This window comes from Pseudonaja textilis, chromosome 5 (genome assembly GCF_049901715.1).
Source record: "Pseudonaja textilis isolate UNSWEBS1 chromosome 5, rPseTex1.2, whole genome shotgun sequence".
Classification (NCBI taxonomy): domain Eukaryota; kingdom Metazoa; phylum Chordata; class Lepidosauria; order Squamata; family Elapidae; genus Pseudonaja; species Pseudonaja textilis.
In genome coordinates, this window is record NC_141994.1 from 16,912,381 (window position 1) to 16,935,168 (window position 22,788).

The 22,788-nt window shown below is 41.9% G+C and overlaps 1 protein-coding gene across 5 annotated transcripts in view; it reads right to left on the reverse strand.

Moving 5' to 3' along the window:
* SHISAL1 (shisa like 1) overlaps nucleotides 1-22,788 on the reverse strand; it is a 118,084-nt gene that overhangs the window by 59,827 nt on the left and 35,469 nt on the right. For all 5 annotated transcript variants that reach the window (XM_087934188.1, XM_026702613.2, XM_087934190.1 and 2 more), the window contains exon 2: nucleotides 1,515-1,614. In XM_087934188.1, coding sequence (XP_087790314.1) covers nucleotides 1,515-1,581 — 67 coding nt within the window. In that variant the 5' untranslated portion in view covers nucleotides 1,582-1,614. The remainder of the gene's footprint in view (nucleotides 1-1,514; nucleotides 1,615-22,788) is intronic.

Genomic DNA, 22,788 nt, shown 5'->3' on the forward strand with positions numbered 1-22,788 from the left:
AAAGTGGGCGCAAGTTTGAAAAACACTGGTGGAATCCTATATCTCCAATCAGCTGGAAGTATCTTAATTTTGTGGGTCCGTAGGCTTAACGTTTTTCTTCCAACCAAAGATGTGGTTTCATTTTTTTCCCCAACGCTTCAGCCTTACATGTGAAATGAGATTCTCCATTTCACGGACTGATTAGGCTCTAATGGCTAAGTCCCATTGATTTTTCCGGTAAACAAAGCCCTTTAATTTCCCTGTTGAAATCAATACAACCCAGGAGTTGTCCGAGACCAAGCCCCCTGACTGTCTGCAGCTAATGATGCATCAAATACATACAAAGGTGTCCATGACATTCATGAGAACAAAAAGATTAAAAAAGCCACCCCAAACATCTATTGCAATCTATCTATTGCGATCAATAAGCCTTGTGAGAGTCCTTTCGGAGTCTGTGGTTGTAGTGGCTGTGCTTCACATCAGAGACAATTAAATCAAAACCTACCTTCGTGGAGGTAAAAATGGCAGCTTCTTTTAGCTAGGATGGGAGACACATCTAGACAATGAGTAGATTGTGCCCTTTTCAGAAACAGGAGAGTCAGTCATTATCTCTTGATCTGTTCCAACTTGTCCTTGAGAAGGAGGGGCAAGATCATGGCCACAGCCATATAATCAAAACCACACCTGATTTTTTTTTACATGTGGTAGACCGGGGCGTCAAACTCGATCCTGTCGTAGGCTGCATCGGGATTTTGTTTGTCCTTGGGGGGCCGAGGTGGATGTGGCCTGGTTGTTGCTGACTGAATGGGTGTGGCCAGGCCCTGGGCAGCAGGGGCCAGTCTCTCACCATCTCTGGGATGGCCCGCGAGCCAACTCCATGGCCTATCGTGGGCCAACTCTGCGGCCTATCGCAGGCAGGATCCAGCCCTCAGGCCACATGTTTGACACCCCTGTGGTGGACCTTTGCTAACGCCATCTTGACCTAACCTTAGTCCTAGTTATAATCACAAAGTCCATGTCAACCTGGAAATGCCATTGTTCTTCTATACCACCTTATCTGAGTTGCTGATCAATCCCTTCTTAAAACCCTTTTAACTCTGTTTCCCCTCTGCTTTTGAAACATCTTCCTACTGAAGGTATACACAGGTCTTGAAATATCTGCCTATAGGTTATTTTTACTGGTGTTGCTCTATTGAACCAATGAGCAGCAGGAAATAATATCCACATATATTAAATAAGTAAACTATTGCTAGGATGGCTGACTTGCCTTTCCTGAGACATATCAGCTCTACGGTTGATTAAAAACAAACAGCAACCAAACAACCAGATGGTGAAAGGAGCTTTTGTAAGAAAAACAAATGTCACTTTCTTCTATTGTCTTTCATTAACTCTGTACTGACCCGTGAAAAGCTCATTAAAAAAAAAGATGTTATTTTAGTTTTTCTTAGCAACTACCTAGAGCTTGAGCACAGCAGATATTTCAGGGATTTGAAATCATAATAAAAGCCACTGATAAATGAAAAAATCAGACTTACCTGCTGACAAGAGCGAACAGAATACAATAATCAGTGTATGTAAGGATTGCCGACCACAACTTGTCATTGTTTTCTTTTCATTCGGCTGTTTGAGAATTACCTAGTGAACCAGACAAAATTGTGAAGTTAGAAGAGGGGGATATATTTCCACTTACGGTGTGTATACACTGATACAACCACATGGAATCAGCATAGCACACACGTCAACTAAAGCCCTTCAGAACATCCTAAGCAGACCAAAAGACCCAAGAACCCCAGAAGAAAAAAACAGGAGTCATCTACAACATACAATGTAAGGACTGCAACAACTGCTATGTAGGACAAACAGGCAGAAAACTGACAAACCGCATCCACGAACACCAACTAGCCATCACAAAATATAGACAGATTTAACCATAGTTTCAATTGGGAAAATGTGACCATCCTAGACCAAGCCAAGACCAAAAATGTCAGGGAATTTCTAGAGGTCTGGCAGTCTGACAAATCAGCCATCAGTAGACACATAGACATTAACAACAGAAGAGAAGAGAAGCTGAAAGGAACCTTGGAGGTCTTCTAGTCCAACCCCCTGCTTAGGCAGGTAACCCTATACCACTTTAGAAAAATGGTTATCCTATCTCTTCTTAAAAACTTCCAGTGTTGGAGCATCCACAAGCTTTTCTCCTTGTGTGATGACCTGGAGTGTAACACAAATGTAACAAAAATGTAACAAAATCCAAAATGTAAATAAATGTTCTTTAATGCCTCCAACTTGGCCCCACTGTTCAATAATTCTCAGTTGGAGATAAAACTTATTTAAAAATAGTCTTTAAAAGAAAGCAATATTGTCCGAACTTAATGAGCAGATAGAGGTGAAATAAAAAACCAAACAAACTACACTAAAGGAAATTCCACAACGGACCAGGATAAGTAATTACCAACTTCAAGGAGATAACATGGCAGTCTGTTGGAAGGATGCCAACCAAGATAACTTCAGCCCAAAATAAATCACGCTTTGCTTCTGGAAATGCTGTGTTGTAACCGTCTCTCTTATATGCTATTCTCCCCAGCTGCAACTAAATGAGGGGGATCATGGCCGCTTCCTCTCTCGTAAGCCAAGTTGTTTCCTTCTCCATTCCTCCCTGCATGTAATAGGATGAAGAGGGAATGGGCCTAGTTCTTCCTCTGACTGCCCAGCCGGCCTCTGCCCTTCTCCAGCCTCCTCCACAACCTCCGGAGCCACACCTCCACTCCCTGTTGACTGTTTCTCCTCTACCTCAGAGTCCGACTCTACCAAGAGCATGACACCTTGATTAGTTTCCATCCATGGCTTCTTGTCCTACCCTCAGGTGCTTTGGAGAATAGCTTGACTCCCTATTCTTTGTGGAAGCCCCTGAGATATTGGAACACTGCTATCATGTCAACTCTAGTCCTTCTTTTCATCAAACTAGACATACTCAGTTCCAGCAACCATTCTTTATGTTTTAGCCTCCAGTCCCCTGATCATCTTTGTTGTTCTTCTCTGCACTCTTTCGACATCTATAGACTATGCAAAAGAGACTATCACCCAATAAAAGGAACAAAAAGACCCAAGTGCCTCTCCAGCAGCAATCAGCACCCAGATCAGCATAGGATAATTCCAAGGTCAACATCAGATCAACAGTCAAGTAAACAAGTAAACAATACCCCAATCAAGGAACTGCCAAAGAGCCAAGAGAAAACAGCCCAACCAAAGAATCTGTAAGACCACCCCACCCAGCCTCCAGAATACAAACTGACAGCAAACTGCACTCCTTACCAGGACTGATGATGTTATCTAGTTTGGGTAATGAAACGTCTGCAGAGAAACAAGCAAGCTCAGAGAGCACCAAGGTCCCCTCATACATTGATCTATTTAACAAACCAAAGGCTTAAAAACTTCATCTTCAACATGTAACAGCATGAAAAAAGCGGGATGATGTTTTAAGGCTCTGCAGCTAGTATCATCCTCTGGCTTTTCAAGACTAAAGTCTACTCAACCAAAGTATGCAGTACTTCTGACAGTATAGCTTTTTTTTTTTGCTTTGCAGTTCATAAATACTGTGAAGAAGTGGTAAAGGAACGTGCACATGGCAGAATTGTTTGCACTTCAGCTAACTACTTTCTACACTGGCGTGTGAAATAGAATTTCGGAGGCTTTCTGGATTTACTGGGTGTTATTTATCCAAAACTTCACCTACAATTTCTTTCAGTTGCAGTATTGGGCAAGACTAGCTCAAAAATAGCTTTTTTTCATCTTGTCCCAACAGAGATTATGGTTGTTAGAAATAAATACAAATCAACTGACAGGTGTCTAAAGTCAAGTTACAATGGCCAGATTTGAGGAACTGGAACTGGTAATTATAGTCAAGTCACTTTTTTTTGTGTGCTTCATCTGTGTGTGTCTTTCACTTTCCATTAGTAATTTTTCTGCCTGCCTCCTATATCTCCCTTCCAGAATTCACACTTACCCACACTTACCCCTTTTCTATCTCCTTTGCTCTTTCTTTAAACTGTAATGAAAATCCAAACATTTTGGAACCCAAAAGATTTTCAGGTCCCTTCAAGTTGGGATTATTTTTTACAGTTCTCAGGACGACGTATCATGAAACACATATAGGGAGAGATGGGGTATGTTTAAATATTTCATCCAAGTTCTCTATTTTAAAACTCTGCCCACTGCCAGGAGTTCGATCTTCACCGGCTCAAAGTTGGCTCAGACTTCCATCCTTCCAAGGTCAGTAAACTGAGGAGCCAGATTGTTGGGGCAATATCCTGATTCTGTAAACCGCTTAGAGAGGGCTGTAAAACACTATGAAGCAGTATATAAGTCTAAATGCTATTGCTAAAACACATTCAAAGAACTAAACACCTCCCTAACAAGTCACAATGACATCAGAAAGATGTGTGAGACGTAACAGGATTAAACATATGATGCAACTATAGAATTTGCATCAACTGTGTAGTTTATTGACGATAGCTATTTTTGCCACACCCCCACGGATGCTCATACAAAGAATGTACAAAATATGTGTTTCAAGGCTCAACTGATTTAATAAATAGTTTTCTTAGCAACAATACGGAAGTGGTTTGTAATTAAACAGGGATGTCCGTGGATGAGGGAGGGTACAAAATAAATAAAGTGATTGAATCTTGCCCCTTTTTCTTTTCAGAAAATTTTAAGTTTATTCAAAGAAGGTTAAGATACAAAACACCAAAATATTTTAAAGGACAAAAGAATAAAAACACAGCAAACAGGACATCAAAAAGAAAGTGTCTTTAAAAAAAGACTAATGCATATACATGTAACACCCTCCCTATTTGAATGGTGATTAATGTAATACAGCAATGCTGGTTTCCCATCCTTTGCGAAATAGGCCAAAAGAATTTTAAATTTAAATTTTAAACTACTAAATCTATTTACAAATTATTAACCTGTCATCTATAAACTATATTCATAATAAAATAATTAACAGAAAAAAACAATGGTAATAAATACATTATATAAAAATATCAAATTAATAAGTAATAAAGTAATAAGTAAAAAAGTAATAAAAATTGTGGATAAAAGAAAGAGAAGATTGAAATTCCAGAACTATCTGATAACAAACTATTATTGTAATAAACTATGGCTTCAACTCCAAATCTTCCACAATATCAACTCTGATTGGTCCTGGATCAAATATCCATGTTGGTTTCTTTACAGTATATCATCTCTTATCAATTGCTGATTAATTGAATACAATAAATCCAATCTCCAAAGCCAATCTATCTTCCCTTGAGAAACAGATAAGATCATTCCTCAATTATATGTATGAAATCCATTTCCCACTATCCTTCAAACCCCTTAAAAATCATTTGCCACTAGTCTACTCAAAGAGCTCTCTGCTATTATATAAAAGCATGATGTTAAGCTTCCAGAAGGAAAATGGAGTTGGCTCTATTATTTCTGAACCTATATTTCTTCCTGGCCAATTTACAGCTAGGAAATGACATTTCTTCTCAATGCTCACCACAATCTGTGTGGTTCCTGCGTCTGTGTTTCTTCCCAACAAATCTGCTACTTTGAAAACAAGTTCTTCTTTTAAGTTTAACGTTTAATGTCTTTTTTTTTTTCCAAAATGTTTTCCAGAGTTTGTAAGTGCATCAAACTTTTTAGAAAAAAAATTCAACTAGTTTGCATGTTGCTAGCCAGATTCTTTTTCCCTTTGAGTGTCAGCCTCCTTCTCTCTATAAACCTATACGGTGTTTTTCAAAGCAGGGAGCAAGCAAAGAAGGCAGAGAAAATGTTTTCTGATTATTTCAATCCCAAAAGTTTTTGCAGGCTAATAAAATACAAATCCAGAGTCATGTGCCAAGTTTCCATATGGAAAGCAGAAATTGACAAGAGCAGTCAAATAAATAAATAAAATTTGAATGTGCATAAATGAATAGACTAACTTTAGAAATCAAAGAAAAGGAAGAATCTGAATATTACATGGTATGGGATTTGTTTTATCAATAGTTAGAAAATAAATAAATAAAAAAAATAGATTAGATGGTTATAAAGTAGTAAGAGAAGCTGTTGAAGTAGATATATTGGATAGTACTTATATTATTTATATGGGAATGTGATTATTGTTATATTATTATATTGATAAAAAGAGTATTATTATTATTTGTAAGCACATGAAATATCTACCCAATTGACACACGATTGAAATGAAATGGATTTATTGTATGTAAAAAAAAATGAAAAAAAAAGAATAGAAAGAATGCAGCAGGCTTTGAAATAAATTTGCATTCAGCCAGACAATTAACCTTTAAAAATAAAAACAAAAGTTCAAAATATGAACTTAAAAATCCCAGGCATGCTTATGATAATGTTCTGCCAGAAAATGGAAACACCCATTGACTTTTTGATTGCTTCCACAAGGAGCTGCAATATTTAAGCTTCCCCCATCCAGGTGGCTCCACATCTGTCCATCTTGTCATGGGTCATTTATCCAGGGGACAAGGCTGCCAAAGAACCAGTTCTAGCAGTAAACACAGCAGCCATCTTAGGGAGGAGACAAAGCAAGCCTCTTATACCTCAGCAGCCATCTTGGGGAGGAGTCTGAACCTTGCCTCTTTTTTAAAAAACATGTTCACGTGCTACAAGTGTGGTGCTTAATCTGCAGAATTGCACAACCATGTTGACTTTTTGACTCTCCCCTGCAGGTCCACCGCCCCAGGCCAGAACATTTGAACAACCCAATCAAATACTAATGAAGGTCATTCTTGCTTAGCTTTTAGGAGTTAAGATGAATGAAGTTCTGGGCAGAGAGTACAGTAAAACAAATCTTTGGAAATGAAAATGGCTTAATCAGAAGGTGTTAAAACAGAAGCAGTCATGTTCAAAGGCCTCTGGCTGCTATTAAGCACAACAGGTTTTTATAACATTTAAGAAAACATCAAAGGGAGCTCTTGGCCATCTCACAAAGCTCCTAATATAAGGCCTACGCTCATTCAATCAACCCTAAGTCTGGTCTAGTAGCTTCATTTTCTATAAACATTGGATGAGAAATCTGCTGCCTTGGCAATTTAACCTTGAAAGCTTACTGGGAAGCAGAGTTTATCTCCTTTTCTACATACTCAAATTTTAAAATTACGGAATAATTGCTTTCCTAACAATCCATAAAATGCACTCATAATTATGTATTTATACGAATAGAAAATAAATATAGTACTAAGCATCTATTTCTAACAATAGAAATAAGCTCCCATCATTAACTCAATCATCAGTGGTTATTGCCATCTACAATTGCCATCCTAGGGCCAACAAAATTGGAAATTGAGCTTCTCCAAGCTTACATCTTCAGACTGTTGATATCTCAGGATACAATCCAACAAATAATCAAGTGCCACATTGGTGAAGCTGTTACTTTTTGGCAGAGCCATGTGGGCAGAGCTACGTGGGCAGAGGAAAATTCACAGCTCAGTCGGCCATGAAAATTCATGGGGAACTTTCAGTCAGTCCCTCCTCCCCTTTGCTAGGCTACCTCATTGGGTGATTAGAACCTCTTAAGAACAAGAAGCAAGAGTAGAATACAAATATAATCGCTACCATCTTATGCTTATTAGGCTGCTTAACATAGGCTCAGAGGTGGTATTTAGCAGGTTCTGGAGAACCGTTAGTAGAAATTGTGAGTAGTTGGGAGGACCAGCAAATATCACCTCTGACTGGCCGCACCCCCATCCATTCTCTGCCTCATTAGTCCCAGCTGATCGGCTGGGTCTTCTTTTGTTGCCCTGCACAGGAGAATGGAGCTGGAAAGCAGGTTAGTAGGGTGGAGAGCGAATGGGATTTTGTAGTAACCTTCCTCTCCCATGCCCACCAAGCCATGCCCACCAAACCACACCATGCCATGCCCACAGAACCGGTAGCTATTTTTTTTGAATCCCACCACTGCATAGGCTGCTTAATATAAATAAACACAGTACAAAGGACAATTTCTATATTACATAAAATACCCCTTTCCCTTTGTTCTATACGTACTGGCTGGGGAATTCTGGAGTTGAAAGTCCACACATCTTAAAAGTTGTCAAGGTTGAGAAATACTGGTTTAAGGATTGGGTGAAACTGGATCAGAGTCAATGGAAAACAACAAGGATGATGAAGGAGCTACAAAAGATTGAAAGGCTAGATATGGTTCATTTTGAGGAAAGGAAATAGGCAGATGAATGTGATAGCACTTTGTTTCCCAAGGAATACACTTGAAATAGCACTTTAAGATGGATTCAAAGAACCCAGAACAGGTTTGGAGAAGAGGAGCCAGGAAGATCAGGTTGCTAAGTCTTATACAGAGACGCTGTCTACACGAAAACTGCTGTTTTTGATCATTCTGGACATGGAATAATGAACCAAAGACAGAGGAAAGAAGATCCCAATGGAAGATTTTAGCTACCAATAACCAGAGAAGTTGTGGGCTCTGTTTCCTTGGATGTGTTCAAGCAGAGAGTTAATAGCCACCAGTCAGGGTTTATTTTAATGAAGATGCCTGCATTGATCAGAAGGCTGGACCTCCAAGGCTCACATCCAACAGGTTCTGACCAATTCTGGAGAACCGGTAGCAGAAATTTAAAATAGTTCGGAGAACCAGCAAATGCCACCTCTGACTGGCCCCGCCCCGTCCATGCTCTGCCTCCCATTGAGTCCCAGCTGATTGGCTGGGTCTTCTTTGGTTGCCTTGCGCAGGAGAACAGAGCTGGAAAGCAGGTTACTGGAGTGGGGAGGGAATGGGATTTTGCAGTAACTTTCCCCCACCCCATCTGCCACGCCCTCCAAGCCAAGCCACACCCACCAAGCCTCACCCACAGAACCGGTAGTAACAACATTTGAATCCCACCACGAAACTCTGTGGTTGTAAGAACAAGCTTACAAATCCTCAGAAAATCAGAAAGCTTTGTTGTGGAGACGCTGAGAGAACATGAAGCATTTTTGATGGGAAAAAAAGGGAGCAGTTCACTACTTTGGGACTGATATGAATGGGCACATTGCAGGAGGAGAGCCATGTTAAATGTAGGTTGGCCAACGGATCACAAGGGATCCTTTGTTTCTGGTTGCACATTTTCCGATTAACACGTTTTATGAAGAGGCAGGTGCAGGGACTAAACTGAAATAGGACTTTTATACATCTGATAAATTGAGCCATAGCTCAAGAAGATCTATGTCTTTTCATAAAAAGCTTTTAAGCTGGAAACAATGTTGGCAGGGTCCTTCTGATTTGAATTGAGAAGCTTGGACAACTTTCATTGCAGCAGTAATTAATGTAACTGCAGATCATTCAGCTTCCCATTACAGCAAGTAAGGTTCTTTGAAGGTTTAAAGGGAGGGATCGAATTGGAATGAATCTCCAAATCAAGGTGATTTCAAGTGTTGAATTAAGTCCAATATCTCAAGATGAGCCTTGAGGACATACTGCGAATATGGTGGACACCTGGATACTTTTGTGCTTTTTAAGTGTGAAAAACTACTGCCAAAGTTGGAATCTCACAATGAGAAATCAGCCTTTTGATCACTTCTATAGGAGCGTGCTTGTCAAGACTGCTTCTTCTTGCTTTGGTGAAGGATACGTGTTCTCTGTTTGGGTTTCATCCTCTTTCTTTAATTCTATCCAATTCCTAACAGAGCCACACAAGCCACAACTCCAAGACTAATTTTTCAGGAGTTTCGAATTGACCTGCAGAATGTGGTCCAAAAAAAGGTGAAGAGGCCCCAATGGGCCAATCAAAGCTTTGCTTGGTTTTTATGTACAGTGATTTCAATCATGATCCAAGACCTTGAGAATGAATATTATACTAGATTTGCAGATGGATGTCCTGCATTATTCCCTTAAGAGGTTGGCTTGCCAGGAATAAAGAAATCATGCCAGGCTTGGCTGCCAAGAAAGGAAATGATCAAAGGGATGAAGACTAGACATTTGTATTTAAAGATCTTGAGTTTGAAAACCCTGGGAGTTACAAGATGCAAGAAGTTGTTACTTGGCAGATTTCTGAATCTTCCCACAAAGAGGAATGGTTGTCAACAAGATTAGAAAATCAAGGGCTCAGAAAGTAATGGTCCCATTGATCTTTAAACAGACCTCACTTTTTAACCATTGTTTAAAGAGGGTTTATTTTTAGGTGGGATAGGACACTTTTTTCAAAGCTTCAGCGCAAGTTCTCTGAAGTTCCTCTACTGTAAAATAGGGAGCCTGCTGAGTTGTGTAGTGTTGTGTTGTATTGTGCTCACCTCTGCTATTTCTGCCTTAAAAGAAATCTCTCATCCAGAATATTTTCCGGGGAGGAGGGGTGGGGGACGGACATTTAAAATCTTCATAATAAGATTTTTTTTTTAAAGTACAGGAAGTATTCATATAAGAATTTCAAAATCATATTTCCCGTCTGCCTGACTGCTTTACCCATTTAAGGGCTTTCTAAAACCACTATTCTAATCACAATTTTACAGCTTAGTTCCAAATAAAACGTTTTCTTTTAAACTTATATAAAACTTCTTCGCTGTGGGTTAAATGAAAATCATCCAGTGTAATAAAACTTGCCCTTCTGAAGATTCTTAATATCCAAAAAGCAATTTACAAGCCATTTCCAGTAAAAGTAATTAAGAAAGGAAGTAGATCAACCCAGTGTCCCATGGATTTGGCAAAGCTAACTCTTATTTATTTTATTTGTATTTATTTATTTATTTGTTTGTTTGTCAAGCAAGTATTCGATAGCAGGTATAAGTATAAGCATGGTTATGAATACATGAAATGGGTACGAATAAAAAAGAAACAATAGGACAGGGACGGTAGGTACATTGGTACACTTATGCACACCCCCTAAAGACCTCTTAGGAAAGGGGTGAGTAGTACCCCTTTCAGGACAGTCTAAGGTTAAAGTTTTGGGGGTTTGGGGAAGAAACAACAGGGTCAGGTAGAGTATTCCAGGCATTGACCACTCTGTTACTGAAGTCGTATTTCCTGCAATCAAGTTTGGTGCGGTTTACCCTGAGTTTGTATCTATTGTGTGCTCTTGTATTGTTGTGGTTGAAGCTGAAGTACTCATTGACAGGCAGGACATTGCAGTAGATAATTTTATGTATTATACTCAAGATTGGACTGAACTGCTTCCAGAGCTCTGGTCATGGGGAACATCTCTATGGAACCCTGTGGATGACCTCAAGTTCTCTCCTTCATCCAGAGGGGAATTCAGGAACGGATTCATTCTTTACCCTCTTTGCCACGTTCTTTACTCCTCTTCTCATGAAATTATCTTTAGTTCGCCACTGCTTCCTTGGAAGTCAAGAAACACTGCTTTAAAGCTTTCCATGGTTAGCAGTAGGTCAGATTCAGAACTGGAAGTTAAATTATTTTTCCAGGGAATACAGCTTGTGACAAGGGCTGGTTTTTTGGAATTGCTGCAATTCGGTTGGCTTTCTCCCTGTCTTCCACAAACAGCTTAAAACTGTTTGAGGTTTGGTACTGTTTATTCTTATTTTATAATTGTCTTCTTAATTTTTCCATTTTTTTAAAAAAAAACTGTGGACGTTTGCATTGCATGTAACCACTGAGAGTCCTTAATTGAATTACGGCAGGATATAAATGTAATAAACAAATAATAAAACTCGAAGGATGAACCCATGAAATTACCAGATGTTGAGTTGATTCAACCTTAAAAAAACACCCATATGGTTTATCCTTGGGGACAACCACCACCGCGAGAAATGCATTCAAAAACTAAACCTAATTTGGATTTAACCTTCAGGCAGTTGTATTTCAGTTGATATCCACCCCTGCAACTTGATTTAAATTAAAACTGTCTGGCAAATAATGTGGCCTTGATGCCCTTAGGCATAAACGGCTATCGTAATAGTTTTTGACAGAAAATAAAACGGGGTGGGATGGATACAGAAATACCTGAGCTTCCCTTTTGGCTGGAGCTTTCCTGCCTGGATGGCTACATGCTGTCCATCGGGGCTGGAACTATTGTTAAGTTACAGTCAAGAGAAGACCTGAATATTTTAGTCTTGAAAAGTGTGTAATCCTGATCTGAGCATTTGAATGGGAGTGTTTCATGTTCGGTGTTGAACTTCCCATCATAAAATGTGCCCTCATAAAGCCCAGATAAAGAGAAGCCGAGAGGAATTGAAATGGAACAACAAACTAATGAATTGCAAATGTCATGGTGAAAATCACCCTTGAACTGACAACAGCAGTTTATGTTGCAAATAAGGAAAACATTCTTTAGAAATAAAGACCTTTCCCCCTCACCCTTCCTTATATCCTGAATCCTATTACATTTCCCTAAATTCATCTCGGCTGACAGTAAGCATCTTAGGACTTGCAAATGGGAGAATGGAATGAATCACCCGTCACTCATAAAATAAATATGACCCAGGCATGAATTTTATTCTCTTCAATTATTGTATACTGTGAATTGCTGCTTCAAAGAGAAAGAGAGCCTACTGATGGGTACATCTTATTTTCTTTTGGGAGTGTTCTGACCAAGGCTTCCTGAGACAGTAACAATCACACGCTGTTCCCAAAAACCTTTTGCTTTATTCTATGCATTTACAGCCTGTAATGAGTCCCAAACAGTTTATAAATGGTCCCACAGAAGTCTTCCACAGTCTTTCGGGATAAGACTGATAAGCACCCACCTTTATCTCCCTTGAAATGCTGCCAATGACTAAAGTGCCAATTAGCTATACAAGGCCAAAGAGAGTACAAAGTCAACATGGAGCTTCAGAGTTTAAACCGACAGGAACAAACAAAGTTACTTCCTGCAAAGGCCCATGTCCCTTTGCTCCTCCTTTATGTCTTACTATCTCCAAGCCTTACTCCTGAGTTGCCTCTTCTGTCTTAACTGTTCTTGCCTTCTGGCAGCTCTGTGCAAACATGCACTGGGAACAGGCTGCCCTTGTTCCTCTGCCTCGCTGATGTCAGATTCTAGAGGCTCCAGAGCACATAACTCTCAGATAGTCCTGGACCCCGCTCTGTGTCGGACGCAGATCCCTTGTCCAAGCCCTCCCAAGGCTCCAGAACTGGCCCATGCTCCTCCCTACTGTCCGACTCTGCTGCCAGGTCCACAGGCCGGTGGCAGACCACAACATGGGGTGCTTTTGAGACGGTGTTGACTCATAGCAACCAACAGTCTTGGGCAAATCCCTGCAGTTTTCTGGGCAAGATTTTGTTAAGAAATGGACTACCACTGCCTCCTTCCCAGGACCAAAAGAAAGTGATTGGCCCAAGGTCATCCAGCTGGCATCATGTGGGACTAGAATTCACTGTCTTCCAGTTTCTACACCACTACACCAGGGGTGTCAAACTCAAGGCCTGCAGGCCGGATGCAACCTGCGAAGTGCTTAGATCTGGCCCATGGGGCTGTCTTGGAAATAGCGAAGGAATGGCCCACGGTGCCTCTGCCAGTGAAAACGGAGCTTGGGGAGGTTGTGCATGGTCCCCGAGCTCCTTTTTTGCTGGCAGAGGGCTGCAGGAGGCTGTCGCAGCCGAAAACAGAGCTTGAGAGCCCATTTTCACTGGCAGAGTGCTCGGGCCACCACAGACGCCTGCGACACAAGTGACCGCATGCACCCTGGCCACGCCCACCCCGTCCCCCTGAGTTCAAACACAACCCTGATGCAGCTCTCAATGAAATTGAGTTTGACACCCCTGCACTGGTAATAATGGTAATAAAAAGGCAATAAAATGGTAATAAAAGAAAGGACCTTGTGCATCAGCATTCATATTTTCAGAAATGTAAGGGGAGACCATCAAGTTTTCTATAAGGGCCCCTCTTCATGTCTACCTTGCCAGAAAAGTCGGACAAGCAAACAAAGCATAATGGTTAAAGAGCTGGACAAGTACCCATTTGACTTCCAATGTTCCCTATTTAAGTCCCAGAACCTTAGGTGAGTTATACGTTCTACCTTGCAGGATTGTTGTGAGTAGAGGCACTCATATGTGACGCCCTTTTCTCAACAGTTTAGCAAAAAATCATTTTGGTAAAATACATAGCGTTGTGGAGAAAAAACCACTCCCATCTCATTAAGCTTCTAACTTCAAGGCACAAATGAATAAATATAATTATTAAAGGCCGGGACGTTTTAGGGGAGCTGAAGAAGTGGAGGATTAGAGACAAGATCTTCTAGCCTATTTGCATCTATAGGTGTGGTTTATTTATACCACAAACACACCTCGAGCAATGCATTAGCCAGCAAAAGGTATGGCTCTTGGGTGTTGCTTTTTGTTCATCCAGATAAATGACATTCCTCCTGAGGCACCACACTAATGAACCCCCAGACCCACATATTACACTCAAATTACCTTAAGGTTGTGAAAAAAACATCCATCTCGGCAAACCGGCATACGTTTTCTGTTTTCTGCAGCAATGGTCTGGAGAGTTTGCCACTGTCCACTCAGCTTTCAAAAATCTCATTTTCCTTTCAATTTATAGGCAACCCTATATTTAGACTGCCCCACGTATCCTATGTTCCAGTGGTGGGATTCAATTTGTTTTACTACCAGTTCTGTGGGAGTGGCTTGATGGGGATGGCTTGGTGGGCTCAAAATTTCTGCTATCGGTTCTCCAGAACTGGTCAGAACCTGCTGAATGTCACCTCTGCTATGCTCCATCAGTCTTATGACTTGTGCCACTGACCAGGAGCACCATAACTCATGTTTCTACATAAAGCCCAGTACTCTGGAGTGGTAGCCCGGTATGAATGCTTACACCTGTGCTGATCTTCAGATGTTGCACTTGGGTGAGAAGGATACCATCTTTGCAAAAGAGAAGCTCCCCAAGATATAAAATACACAGATAAGCAAGGATTTGCCACTATTAGTTCTTATTTTATTATGATAGCGCAGCAGTTAGAATCAGAAGTGGTATTCAGCAGGTTCTGACCAGTTCTGGAAAACCGGTAGCGGAAATCTTGAGTAGTTTGGAGATCCGGAAAATACCACCTCTGACTGGCCCCACCCCCATCTATTCTCTGCCTCCCGAGTCCCAGATGATCGACTGGATGTCCTTTGGTTGCCCTGCACAGGAGAACGGAGCTGGAAAGCAGGTTAGTGGGGTGGGGAGGGAATGGGATTTTGCATCATCTGCCATGCCCACCAAGCCATGCCCACAGAACCGGTAGTAAAATTTTTGAATCCCACCACTGATTAAAATGCAGGATTGCAGGCTAATTCTGCTAAATGCCAGCAATTCGATCCTCACTGGCTCTCAAGGTTGACTCAGCCTTCCATCCTTCCGAAGTCGGTAAAATAAAGAGCCAGATTGTTGGGGGCAATAGGCTGACTCTGTAAACTGCTTAGAGAGGGCTGGAAAGCACTGCAAAGCGGTATATAAGTGCTATTGATATTATGACTGTAATGTCCATTATGATTGTAAGCCGTGATGGTCTTAAAGTGGGTCACCCATGTGACAGATCAGATTTTATCTTTTTTGCAGAAGTCGTTAAGTGAACACTTCAGTGGTTAAGCAAACTCATTGCTCTTTATGGATTGTTTCTGCCAAAAACCAGAAGTAAATGCCATCAAAAGAAATGTATCTTGGGATACACAGGCTTTAAATCTGGTGATCTGCATTTCTTTGCCACAATTTTTTTTGAAAAAAAAAATGAATAAATTAAATCATCTGGGTGGACACAGCGCAGAGCATGGTAAACATCCCCAAAATGTCACTAAGGATGAAACAGGATCAGGAGGAAAAGTCTTTGACAAGCTACACGAAGGGGAGAAGTTATGCCTTGAGTTAAATGTGCGGTTTCCAATCTGGTTTATTTTTTAACCCTTTCGGACTTCATAACCAAAAAGAAAGAAAAAAGGGGGAAAAAATCCCTATTTAATGCATGCCATTGGAAAAGCAGATACCATGAATTGAAACTTGTGTTTCTCTGTCAAACAAGACAAACCAGAACTTCTGTGTAATGACAGATGAGAAGTTTGTAAATGAACCTAAAACTATAGGGAAAAAGAATCATAGGTAAGAAAAGAAAAATAAGAACATGCTGTCAAGAAGACATGTCTGAAGAGAAGGAACAGAATTACTGTAGCATCACAAAGGCCTGGCAAGGGATACGACAGAAAATGGAATGAGTCTTCATGCGGACCTGTCTCAAAATTTGAAAAATGGTAGCATTGTAACCTCTCATGCCACAATCCAAAGCAAAAGACCAGCATTTCTCAACCTCATCCACTTTTAAGACGTGTGGACTTCAAGTCCCAGAATTCCCCAGTCAGCACGACAATGAATCATGCCCTTTACCCTCACAATGAAGTTGACAGACTCTATATCCGTGTTGGCAAACCTGTGGCACGCTGAGCCACTTCTGCCAACACGCGAGAGCTCGCCTGGAAAAACCCCACTGGGCATGCACATGCGCCGTCACCGCCTGACAGCTGATTGTTAGGTATCCGGCGCAAATGCGTGGGGTTGTGGAGTTGCGTGAGAGACATGCATGCATGTGCAGAGATGCACACCATGCATGGGGGATCTTGTGCACATGTGCAAATGGATGGGGTGTGGGGATGATAGCGCGCGCATGCACAGACACATGGTGTGTGGCGGGGGATCGTGCACGCATGCACAGACACATGGTGTGTGGCGGGGGGATCGCACGCGCATGTGCAGGGGGTGTGCAGGGGCCAGCACACATTGCCTTCTGGGTGCTGGCACGCGAGTGCGAGCGCAAGAGTGTGAGTACAATTATTGGCACGGGAGCTGAAAAAGGTTAGCCACCACTGCACTACATCAATTTAACTGATTTATTGCTAAAAAGCCTATGCCTAGGAATCTTTTCAACTAAGAGTTAGCACCAGGGTGGATTTGATTTAAATCACTGGTAAAAAGGCTTGATTTAAATCAACTCGATTAAATCATAATTTTTAAAGAGCAATTCTGTCTCGCAGCAGCTCCTCTTCTGACCTGCTGTTGACTCACCGATAGTCCTAATATTGCAGAATATACACTCATGCTACATAACTAAGCTCCATTTCATGCTGAATAAACTAAATTATGAATGTATCTTAAATAGAAAACTATCTTTAGGTAGATTTTTACTCCAAAAGCATTTTATTAAAATCAATAAAATTACATTTGATAAAAATCAAAAAAATCCAATTTAAATTTTAAAAAAACATTCATTTTTATCCATCCTGGTTAGCACTTGGTTATACAGTTAGTCCTCGATGTAACAGTTAATTTAGTGATGTTCAACATTACAACACACTAAAAAAGTGAATTATGACCGTTTTTCAGTTACAACCTTTGCAGCATCCCCATGCTCAGGTGATCAAAGTTCAGATACTTGGCAACTAGTTCATACTTATGACCGTTTCTGTGTCCCAAGGTCATGGGACTATCTTTTGACAAGCGAAATCAATGGGGAAGCAAGATTCATTTAACAACGGCGTTATTAACTCATCAACTGCAGTGATTCACTTAATAACTGTGGCAAGAAAGGACGTAAACTGGAGCAAAACTCACTTAACAAATTCCTCACTTTACAACAGAAATGTTGAGCTTGATTGTGGTTATAAGTGGAGGACTACTCTGTACTGTAGTCAGAGAAGTCATCTGGTATTCAAGGGGGATTGAACTTAGTTAAGTTGTAGTTACTTAACAATTCTAGGATAATCCCTAGTTCTACACGAACACAATTATGACTTCAAGAGGTCAGTCCTACAAAGTTAAAATAAAAATTGTCTGCAATCTATCTCAGACCACAATCTGCTTTGAGTTTCTTGCTATCAGCTCTGAATGGTTCTCTGATTTAAAATGTTAGTTTTAGGGTCATAAGAGCGCACCGTATGTGGACTCACAAGAATGCTGGAGAATTCAATTGGATTTGGGGGGGCGGAATTTCCCGTTGACAACTTGGGATGGGGGTGTGCAGAAATAAAACGTGCCCTTTTGTGATGACCCAGGGTGTAGCACAAAGGCAACACAATCAGATAAGCAATAAGAGTCCCTTTATTATCTCCAACTTTGCCCCCAATGTCCAGGTTACCTTCTGGATGGAGAAAAACTCTAACTTAAAGTCCAAACTGAAGTAATTAGTTTGGCAGACCAGGAGCAAGAATTTCAGATTTGAAGGCACGGCAAAACTCACACAGTTGGGAAGACTCCAGGAACACAGCTAAGGACAACAAAGGATAGTCACGTTTGCTCCCAGCAGCCTGCCACACACAGTCTGCCTTTCTGATCAACTGTCTTCCTAGCTGTGGCTAATGAAGGGAATTAGGGCCCTTTCCTCTCCCGTAAGCCATGCAACCCATGTTGCTCTCTTCTCCATTCTCCCTGCAGCTGCCCTAGGATGAAGAAGGAGTGGGCCTGGGTCTTCCTCTCTCTTGTTCTAACTCTCCCCTGCTCTATCCAGCCAGAGTTTGCCCTTCTCCAGCCTCCTCCACAGCCAACGGAGCCACATTCCCACTTCCTGTCAGCTGTTTGGCTTCCTCCTCAGATTCAGGCTCCAACAGGGGCATGACACCTTTTAAGATGAAGAATGAGTCCACAGACGTTTATATAAGGCAGTCATTAGAGGGCGTATTCTCTCTCCTTGTATCCGGTATTCATTGCAGAGTTCTCCGTGTAGAGTTAAGAAGAAGATTGATTGCTTGCAAGATATTTTGCCTACCATGTATATTTCTGTATATAACTGTCCTGTAGCTAAATCACCGTTAAATGTTTACGTCTCTGTGTGCTGTGTTTTGCTCCTGGGTTGTCTCATAATTGTAGTCATGCTGCAAACATTTTGACACCTTTGCTGAAAGCAGTGAGTTCTGGATTCTGTGTTAGTGCTAGAGCCAAAGACAGGAGGTCTTTCTAAACAAAGAGGGGACCTTTCGTTTGTTAACATGCCAAGATGTCTGCTCATCTTCTCTGTCTAGACCAGGGCTGTCCAACCTTGGCAACTTTAAGACTTGTGGACTTCAACTCCCAGAATTCCTCAGCCAGCAAAGCTTCTGGGAATTCAAGTCCACAAGTCTTAAAGTTGCCAAGGTTGGACACCCCTGGTCTAGACTGCCTTGGTTATCCACAAGACAAGATAGGGAATTCTTACTTGTTTTTCCTCCATTTTGTGCTGATCAGGTTGCTCGCCAATCAGTCTTTCCACGTTTGCTTCAGCTGGGGCTGAACAATCTGCTAAACCTCGACTTCAAAAACGGAAGCCACACGCTTTTGAGTCTTCTTCCCATCCCAATGTGGTCAGTAAGTCAGGTTTAAAGGACACGTCGGAGAGGAAATTAAGAGATCAAGAGTTCATGAAAAAGAATTTGAGAAGAGGGACAGCTTGGCCTATTTGTTTAAGCTCATGCAGTGGATCCAACCTGGCGAAAAATGTTCCCACTTTCCATAAGCTTGTCCCCCAATTCCACTGCAAATCAAACCCAAAAACCCTTGATCTGAAAAGCTTGCCAGGTTGACCTCTCCCTTAGAGTCATAAATCAGTCTTGAGGGCCACTGGTCTCAATGGAAACTCTCAACACAAAGCATTCTGATTCTGGAGTGATTCTGAAGCAGTGGCTTGCAGTCTCCACAGGAAAGAAAGAAGGGCGTTTTATGTCATTTTTTTCTATTGGTAAAAATGCAGATTAACAATATGAGATGCAACCCGTGGAAGAAGATTCACACATGCTAGTAGACCCACTAAATAGACCAGACCAGTGGTGAAATGCGACTGGTTCGGCCTGGTACAACGGTAACAAAAATTGCTACCGGTTTGGTCGAACTGGTAGTAAAAAAAAAAGCTCCAATAATCAGCTGAGAGGAGAAAGAAGAGAAAAGCTGTCCTCTCACCCGCCCCTGCGCTTTTCCATTCTTTATCCTCTCAGCTGACTGGCGTGGCAGAGCCTCAGCCGGTGTTTGGAAAGCTGCGCACGCACAATGGGCGCGGTCACAGAACCAGTAGGGAAACTGTTAGAATCCCACCACTGGGCCAGACCGCTATAATGCCATGATCATAAGTGTTACAGACAAGAGAATAAGCATTCTCCCCACTCCTTTTATTCTGTAGTCATTAAACTGTACAGGAATATGGAAGATGCAAACACCTTCAAGGAAAGTAAAGCCAGTCCAGAGATCAACTAAGAAGAAGGGAGGTGGAAAGAAAAAATTAAGAAGGGTTGGTAGCATCCCAGGGGTGGTTTTGCCTAGAGAAGATAAGTCAGATGGGAGACTTGTACAGGTAGGCCTTGACTTCCAATAGTTCATTTAGTGATTGTTCAAAGTTCCACAACACCGAAAAAGCAACTTATGGCCGTTTTTCACACTTACAACCACTGCAGCATCTCCATGATCAAGTGTTCAAAATTCAGATGCTTGGCAACTGGCCTTTGCAGTGTCCAGGGGTCATGTGATCACCATATGTGACCTTCTGATAAACGCAGTCAACAGGGGAGCCAGATTCTCTTAATAACCATGTTTCTGATTTGATTACTGTAGTGGGTCACTTAACAACTGTGGTAAGAAATGGGGCAGAATTCACTTACTGTTTCACTTAGCAACAGAAATTTTGGATTCAGTTGTGGTTGTAAATCGAGAACTACCTAGGATTCTCTTCAAGAGTCTTCAAGGCTGATGCTTAGAAGATAGAGCAGAATTGTTCAATGTGTTCTAGACAACACGACAAGAAACAATGAGTTAGAAAATACATAAGAGTTGCATAATAAGAATTTCTTAATGTTCAACAATAGGAAGTGGTGGGTTTGATGGCCATCCAGCTGTAATCATAGACTAGGTAGGGAGTTGGACTAGGTGTTTTCAAAGCAAACCATTCAACTTCCAACCTTGAAAGACAGCCAGCTGAAGAAGCTATCATATATTTGGCACTATCAGGGGGGAGTCCAGCCCTATAGCCGTCCAGGGAGCCACAAGTAAGTTGCTACCCTTTGCCAGTGATATTATTATTGTTCTTGCCTTTGTGAAAAGGATTGGCATGTCTGCAGCAACTATTCAATTGTAAAATCTTATCAGAGGGAGCATTTCAAATGAAAACAATTACGAGTTGTCTTCTGACAGACAGACAAGGCTGGATGATTTCTGAGGCTCGACAACTTTTCTTCAGGAAGGAAACATCTCCCATTTGTATCTTCCTAGTCGTATTCCCTGGACAATTGTAGCACATGATTCTCACTCCAACAATGCCCCAAAAACCAAACTGGAAACTTTCAGAGACCATTTTGATGTGCAAGGCAGAGACAGCAGAAGAGCGTTGCCGATGAAAACAAACAAGATCTCACAACTGCAACAGACTCAGAGGGGCATCCACAGGAGGATTAAAAGTGTGCAAGACATCGAAGCGGCAGCTTTTAAACACTTCCTATGACATTCAATTGGACAGAAAAACAAAATTCCTGGGGTTTTTTTCCCTCCCCCTCTGAGAATCTCCTATAAGGCTCCACTTCTCATATTGTCAGCTTAATGGGATGTCTTGAAGATGCCGGGTATGGCATTGCAATAAAAGCCCTGTTCCTTTTGCAAATGTATCTGATGCAGAACCATACACAAGGACACACTGCATCCACTATCGTGGGATTTCTGACTTCCTTTACGCTATGGGTGTCAAACACGGGGGGGGGCATCATGTTTGCCATCACGTGATGTTTTGCAATGTTTTTCCCTTCGCGGAGCTGGAGTGGGCGTGGCCTGTCAGGGGTGGGCTCCAAAATTTTTAGCAACCAGTTCTCTGCCCAGTTGCTAGGTGGGCATGGCCTAGTCGGCCTCCTGCACCACAGCGGGGAAGGGCATTTTCACCCTCCCCAGACTCCTGAGGCTTTCCTCTGGCCCGTTTTTTCCCCTTCCAGAGCCTCCGGGGGGCCTGTTTTTCAGCCACCCCGAGCCTCCACGCAGGCCCTGTACTTATCTGGGATTCAAAACAGGTCGCGTGGAGACTCCTGGGAGGGGGTGGTGGACGGGGCCAGCCAGGGGTTGGATTTGCTGGTTCGCCGAACCGGCAATTAAAAATTATAAAATTAGCTACCGGTTCACTTGAACTGGGGAGGACCGATAGCAGCCCACCCCTGTGGCCTGTATTTGGCCCACGGGCCGCCAGTTTGACACCTCTGCAGGTTTAAGCAGACTGATCAAGCCCAGACCTCTACATTAGCCTTCATCTACATTGTTATTAACTCATCACAGTTGATTGCAGAGAGAGGGAAATTTATATGAAAGCAAACCTTCCCTTCTTCTTTAATCGAGTGGTTAATTTTTCCAGCTTCAAAATTAAGAGGAAAGACCAACAAGGGTGCCTTTTTCAAAGGAAGCCATTCCTTACGGGCTGACTGTTATTACATTTCTAGTCGTGTCTCTTGGCGGCCATTTCAGCAGGAGGAGCTTTTCAGGGGTGGGATTCTACTGGTTCTGTCTGGCTCTGTAGAACCGGTGGCTCTGAAGAGCAGCAGACATAGAACCGGTTCTATGTCTGCTGTTGTTTTGGCCCACCCGCCCACCTGGGCTCTTACTTAACCATTATTTCCTGCTTTTTCAACCTCAGATGCTTTGCATGGCACAGCTGCGATTGAACAAGCTGGAAAAAAGTGCTTTTTCAACTACACCCACACGCAACGCTGCTCAGCTGTCCAGGCAGCAAGCTGACGACGTTTCACACGAGCGCACAAATCGTAAATCACCGAACCAATAGTTACACTGGTCGGATCCCACCCCTGGAGCTTTTTATGGCCTACTGATTGGAGGGTGGTTAGTATCTGGAAGGGAGACCACCAGGAAATGCCATAATTCTTGGCTAGACTGGGCATTGTAACAAATATAA